Source organism: Lactuca virosa, chromosome 3 (assembly GCF_052849685.1).
Source record: "Lactuca virosa cultivar CGN04683 chromosome 3, Lactuca_virosa_CGN04683_v6, whole genome shotgun sequence".
Taxonomy (NCBI): domain Eukaryota; kingdom Viridiplantae; phylum Streptophyta; class Magnoliopsida; order Asterales; family Asteraceae; genus Lactuca; species Lactuca virosa.
Genome location: NC_136428.1, coordinates 77,884,702 through 77,891,820, shown reverse-complemented (window position 1 = coordinate 77,891,820; position 7,119 = coordinate 77,884,702). Strand labels below are relative to the sequence as shown.

Below are 7,119 nucleotides of genomic sequence, written 5' to 3'. Positions count from 1 at the left end.
GTGAGAGTGGACACCTATTCAACGACCATTTTATAGGCCGCTTCCTTATATCCTATTTATAACATGGTTTCGTGAATGAGGCATACTATTGATTTAACTGACTTATTCTTATACATATAGTAATAATTAAACTTTTAATTCCACATATAATATAAGGTGTATTTTAAAACTTTTTGAAAATACAAGGTTTAAATTAGATTTTTCAAAATTAAGGAATTAATTTAATTTAAAATAAACCAATTAAAATATAATTACTATGGATAATTCATAAATTCAAGATAAGGATATCTAATTACTAAGATAATTATTCAATTTTACATAATTAAAACATTATTTAAGGTAATTATCCTAATCAATTCATGAAATTTAAGCAAAATCTGATTTTGGCAATATGATTGACCACCACGTCGTGGCAAACAATTACCACGTCATAGTGTCGGAATAGAATGACGATTATGTTCATCTCCTTGTTTAAGTTCAAGCAATGTACAATCAATTGCTAGACAACCAGCCTCTGATACCATTAATGGGTTTGACATGTATTAACGCGGATAAATCCTTAACACTTAAATGTACACACAACCTAAAGATCTAAGTCATAACACTATTGATGTAACATTCTATTAAAAAACAAGAACATACTAGTCCTAGGTATTGTCGAAATTTCCTATAGAAGGATTTAGAATCACATACCTTTGTTGTTGATCTCTTGGAAGCAAGCACCACAATTGTGGTGCCTCTGATGGTTCACATCCAAGCTAGCAAGAAGGAAATTATGGAGAGAGGAGGGAGGATACTTCCAATTTTCAGCTATCTCTTCTTCCAAAAGGTTGGCCGAAAATTACAATGCCAAGGGGGTTTATATAGTGCAATATGGAAACCCTAGATAAGTCCAAAACCAATATAATAATATTATCTTGAATTGATAATTATATACCTTCCTAATTGTCCTCCAGTGATAATTCTAAATCTCCTAAAACCCTCTAGAAACCGTCTGAGGCCTAGGGAGGTTCTAGAATGTCTTTTGCTCAACTATTGAACAATTACACTTTAACCCATGTACTTTCAATTAATTCCATTAATCCCAAAATTAATTCCAATTAATTTTTGATTAATTATTAATTAAATATTACTATTTCTAATTAATATATTATTCTCATAATATATTAATAAATCATTTATTTCGATTTATTAATCAAATAATAAATCAACCTCTCTCTTCCAAAAATCATCATGTCCAGTTGCTAGGTTTGAGGACAACTAAAAAGGACTATGTTGCTATCAATTTAAGTTTATATCAATTATAGTTATCAACCTAGACACATAATCCAACACTTCTTTGCAAAACATATAACGCATAATAAAGGCCCCCATTCCACGTTGGCAGGAATATTCAACCACCTACCGAAGTATGATTGTCGGAAAAAAGCCTCATATGTCGGTCGGTGTGGTAGATTACCAAGAATATCGTCAATCATAGCATGTTTGCTCAACATAGTAAGAGAAGCTTTAAATGAACCATCATACAAAATATCGAGCCACCTAATTTGGTTAACTTCAAAAGAGATGTTGGCTAGTAAATTATTCTAGAGTTTGTTCTAAATTTTGTGTGTATTCTGGAATATTCTTTGCATTTCAGAATAAGGTATATCATTTTGGAGTAGTCGGAATGCAGTTTAAAGGCAACGAGCAACACCATATAACAGTTTTCTAGGTTATCAAAGGGTCACTAATGAATAATAATAAGTAACTTTATGAGGTTTTGAATACGAAATAACAAACTATTTTGAACATTTTCTTCACCTTCCAGACATGATTTCAATATTTTGGACTATGTTTTCTAAGTTGGTACCGTATTAAAAAACACACAAATAAATAAAGGAAACAATAATTAACCTCTAAAGACTCAATATCTTCAAGATCAAGTGCAACTTTTTGTAAATAAATCCAAAATATTATTTCTAAATGTACATTATATAATTGCATTAGAAAGAAGGTTCACTAAATTTGGTACACATTTATTAATGGTCGGGTCGGACTCGAGTCCAATTTTCCGGACATGTTGGTTGTCTCGTAAATACCAAAAAATAAAAGGAAGTCGAGTAATCTAACAATTTTTTAATGGTTATATGAAAAAAAAACTCAATATTTGAAAATAAATTGCGAAAAAAAATCTAAAATTTAAACATCCCGTTCGAGATAGAGCATTTCGGAATGAAACATTCTTTGAAAAGAAATTGAAAATAGTTTGAAATGTGAACCATAGTCCGGAATGAATCATTAAGAAAAAATGATTATTTAAAAAAAAAACCAAAAAATATTGCTACTTCTTTACAAAACTTATTTATATAGATCAGATTATCTAATTTGCCAAAAATAAATTATATTTATTATATATTTTTTGAAATTTGATTAGTTTAATAATATCTCAAAACTAAACATAAAAAATGGAGCTCTCAACTTGTAAGAATATGGCAAGGAAAAGACTTGCTCAGCAAGTCTATCTTGTGCAGCAAGTAGGACGTAATCATTAACTTGCATATCTGGCTTAAAGATTTGTTTTCTGTACGTTCTCTCCAAAATGACTACATGCATTTCATTTGGGTCCTTATGTCCAGTAAAAAAATTGACAGCGGAACTAAAAAAACCATGAGAAGATTATGAAATATACGAATTGATCAAGCTAAAAATGAGTGATGTAATTGATTTAATTGTAAAAATATAAGTCAATAATAGATAACATTTTCAATTACATATTATACGGGAGACTATTGAAAAACAATAACATATGGACCATAAACATAATAACTAAAACACAAGGGATATGATTGACATTATCCATCGATAAATGATATCCCTTCGTTCGTCACCAACAACCCAAAAGTCAAAATCAAGTACAATTTCTCTTTGACTTACCTGTTATCACTTATCAGATCTTGAACCTATAAATAGAGTGTGACCTTCAGAGTTAAAGAAAAGAAAAGCACCCTACTTCCTTTAGAAATGGAGCTAAGTTTTAGTATGAATACAGTGCTATGTGTTGTGGGTGTGATGGTGGTGATATATGGATGGAGATTTTTCAACTGGGTCTGGTTGAAACCGAAGAAGATGGACAAGTTCCTGAGAGAACAAGGTCTGAATGGAAATCCATATAAATTTCTATATGGAGACATGAAAGAGATGGTGCAGATGACCGCTGATGCCAAATTGAAACCCATAAATCTCACCGACGATATCGTCCCACGTGTCATGCCATATCTTTATAACTCTTCTAAGACTTATGGTATGTAATGTATACATACGAGCATTAATAGTAGATCTTATTTTTTTGAGTTTTTCAAATAAAATTTTTTAGAAAAGTTTTTAACTGAAAATTATTTTAATTTTTTTTGGTTAAAAAATCCATTCATGTATATAGAAGTTTAAAACCGTTCAGATTTTATAATAAGTTTTCAGAATAGTAAATCTTGACCAATGAAATCTGTTAGCATGTCTTTCCAGATTTTATATGCTGATCACATCTATGTGTCACATAAATGATGCTATTTCAAAGACCAAAGTACAATGAGCATAACTATAGATTTTAGGAAAACTACCCGTTATACACATTTTTTGTGGTTGAATTTAAAAATAGATACAAAAAGTCGGATTTCCGGGTATAGACATGGATTCCGTGGATGTGAGCTCTGAGGGCTCTACGGAATCCACTGTAGCTCTGCGGAATAACAAAATCGTAATTAAATCAGGGGTATTAACACCAAAAAAAAACTCGATGAACAGTCCCGCGGAGCTGCACCTTAGCGGAACTGTTCATCGAGGTTTTTTTTTTTTATTTTATTTTTTTTTATTATTATTAATAAATACCTAGATTAAGATCGGAGGATTATTCCCTCTTTTGGTCCCACTAAGTCAACACATCTTATTATTATTTTTTTTCTTTGTAATAATTATAAAACTGATTAATATAATGAGGAGATTTATCGCTTATTGATATCGGAGGATCATAATGAGATTATTTCCTCTTTTGGTGTAATGCGGAGGATTCTAATAATTATAACCTATACAATTAATCAGGGGTATTAACGAAAAAAAAAAACTCGATGTACAGTTCCACGGAGCTGCTAATGAGGTCCGCGGAGGCACCTCCGCGAAACTGTTCATCGAGTTCTTTTTTTTTTTGTAGTATGTCTATACCTGAAAATCTGATTTTTTGTGTCTATTTTTTGGAATTCAACCCAAAAAAATGTCTATAGCCGGTATTATTCCTAGATTTTATGTGGTACCTCTAGTCCTCTACATTTAAATTTTCCATGAGTTTAGCATACACATATTATATGCAAACTGCAAAGCATCATATAGGCCCAAATATATAGTTAAGAGGTGGTTCGTTTGACCTCAAATCCAAACAGTAAGATCCAGAATATAAAGGCTACGATTTATATTAGTTTTGTTCAAGAAGGTGTAATGATCTTTCAAACAATCTATATTATGTCCGTTGGATATTTGTATTCAGGTAAAGGAAAGAATTTCTATACATGGATGGGCCCACGACCTTTTGTGCACGTAACAGAACCTGCACTAATACGACGGATTTTGGCAAATTATGCTCGATTTCAAAAGATAAATGGAGGAAATCCGTTGGCAAAGTTGGTAGCAAGAGGGCTAGCAGATGTTGAAGCTGAGCAATGGGCAAAACATAGAAAGATTATCAATCCTGTATTCCATGTCGAAAAGCTTAAGGTTCATCTTCTTTATAGATTACCAGAGCAAAAGTGTCAATATGTAATTAAAATTAATAAACCACTGATTCCATTAATGCTCCTTTTTGTAGCATATGGTACCAGCTTTTTACATTAGTTGCAGTGATATGATCAACAAATGGGAAGTATTAACAAAAGAAAGATCGTGTGAAGTGGATGTGTACCCTCATCTCCAAACATTTACTAGTGATGTAATTTCACGTACAGCATTTGGTAGTAGCTATGAAGAAGGAAGAAAGATATTTGAACTTCAAAAAGAACAAACAGAGTTAGTTATGAAGGCTTTACAATCGTTGTATATTCCAGGTTCCCGGTGAGCATACTTTCCAATAATAATTTTGGTTTTTAGCCTCTTAATCATTCCAAAAAAAAGTCATGCAAAACTGTTTGCTTATTTAATTACGATTTTCTAGATTTTTACCTACAAAGAGTAATAGAAGGATGAAGGAGATTGACAGAGAAGTGAGGGCTACAATAAACAAAATTATTAATAAACGAATTACAACAACGAAAGCTGGGAAAAGCAGTAGCGACGATTTATTGGGCATATTATTGGATTCCAATTACAAAGAAATCAAACAACAAGGGAACACCAATTTCGGACTTACTACCGAAGAAGTCATTCAAGAATGCAAACTTTTCTATTTTGCTGGGCAAGAAACTACTGCAAATTTGCTCGCTTGGACAATGATTTTGTTAGCCCAACACACAAATTGGCAAGATCGTGCTAGAGATGAAGTTTTAAAGGTGTTTGGAGACAGAAAACCAGATATTGACGGATTAAATCGTCTAAAAGTTGTAAGATTTTTTTCTTCATCTAGTGACTGGATTTACCAAACCGTTTATTAATTAGATAAATGCATAATGAATCAGGTGATGTATTTTATACCAAACTAAATCTCGAGTTTAAAAATGTGCTCAGGCCAATCAATATATTTTTTAATGCAAGAATATGATGCCCACTCGCAACAAATAAACGAAAACACGATCACATTCCTCCTCACATTTTTTATTATTGTACTTGACAAGAGTTTTTTAGTAATTATTTATTTTGCAGATTAATATGATCTTGCAAGAGGTACTTAGGTTATACCCGGCTGTTATAGGATTGGGACGGATGATTCATGAAGAAACTACATTAGGAAACATAACCTTACCAGCCGGTTCATTCCTCCAATTACATATGATGCTTTTACATTATGACAATGAAATGTGGGGTGATGATGTGAAAGAGTTCAAGCCTGAGAGATTTGCAGAAGGTGTGTCAAAGGCAACTACGGAACAAGCATCATACTTCCCTTTCGGAGGGGGTCCACGTATATGTATCGGCCAAAATTTTGCTACGCTGGAAGCAAAATTAGCACTTGTTATGATTTTAAGAGGTTTTTCCTTTGAGATTTCTCCATTGTACGCACATGCTCCACATACTATCCTCACTATACAACCTCAGCATGGTGCTCAATTGATTATGCGCAAACTTTAGTGGTTGTTGTAGCAAAACACAAATAAATATATTATTATATGTTTTCTATGTTATTCTCAATATACAATAAGGCATGATTTGGAGGTTGTTAAAAAACTTATCAGATTGCCATCAAGATTTTATTTTTGGAAAGTACAATTTTTTATATGCAAAGACTTTTCTATGACTTACAATAAAATAAGTGGAAGTATGGTAGGCAAGAAGCAACCCGCTCCGTCAATTTATTTCGAACCCAACCCAAAATTAATGAGTTAGGTTGAGACTTTCCAACCGTTTAAGTTAAACGAGTCAACTCGTCTAACCCATTTTCTTAAATTGGTTGGGTTGGGTTGGGTTTAATATACATTTAATTTAATATATATCAATAATTTAATTACTAATTTATAAATTATAAGGATATTTATATATTTAAAGTGCAACCCTAATTGTCATCTTATTCTTGAGTCTTGAAGCCAACAATACATTAATTCCATATCGCCTTGGCCTCATAGTGTTTCTCCTTCACTGATAAGTTACTTTAATTTTTTTATTTCTTAAAAAAAATGGATCCCCAACTTGAAGACCTATATGGAGCCATCACGGAGAATATAGACGATGAAGATGGAAGTCGTGTTGAAAGTAAAAGTGGATTTGGTGGAAGTGGGAGTTGTCGTGATTCAAAATTAAAGGTTTTTAATGTTATTGGAATGATTTGTTTGTATTTGTGAACTGAAATTTTGTTTTTGTCATACTTTGAATTTTATTTACGTTTGGAACTAACTTAAGTAAATGTAATCTTTAGTAATTTATTTATATTTTTTTAAATTTTAAATGGTTTAATCTAGGTTCAACCAATTTATGTAATAAGTTTGGTTGAGATGTAGATAAATAAAAACT

The 7,119-nt window shown here is 31.8% G+C and overlaps 1 protein-coding gene across 1 annotated transcript; it reads left to right on the top strand.

Moving 5' to 3' along the window:
* The first annotated feature begins 2,867 nt into the window (after positions 1-2,867).
* On the top strand, positions 2,868-6,296 carry LOC145166046 (cytochrome P450 CYP72A219-like). Its single transcript, XM_079084974.1, has 5 exons — positions 2,868-3,283; positions 4,514-4,740; positions 4,832-5,073; positions 5,174-5,558; positions 5,818-6,296. The coding sequence occupies exons 1-5, from the start codon at positions 3,004-3,006 to the stop codon at positions 6,241-6,243; spliced, it is 1,560 nt and encodes a 519-aa protein (XP_078941100.1). The 5' UTR covers positions 2,868-3,003; the 3' UTR covers positions 6,244-6,296.
* Positions 6,297-7,119: the final 823 nt, after the last annotated feature.

Coding starts and splice junctions, on each gene's coding strand:
- LOC145166046 (XM_079084974.1), top strand. CDS start 3,004: ATGGAGCTAAGTTTTAGTATGAATACAGTGCTATGTGTTGTGGGTGTG. Junction 3,284..4,513: donor TAACTCTTCTAAGACTTATG/GTATGTAATGTA, acceptor ATTTGTATTCAG/GTAAAGGAAAGAATTTCTAT. Junction 4,741..4,831: donor TCCATGTCGAAAAGCTTAAG/GTTCATCTTCTT, acceptor TCCTTTTTGTAG/CATATGGTACCAGCTTTTTA.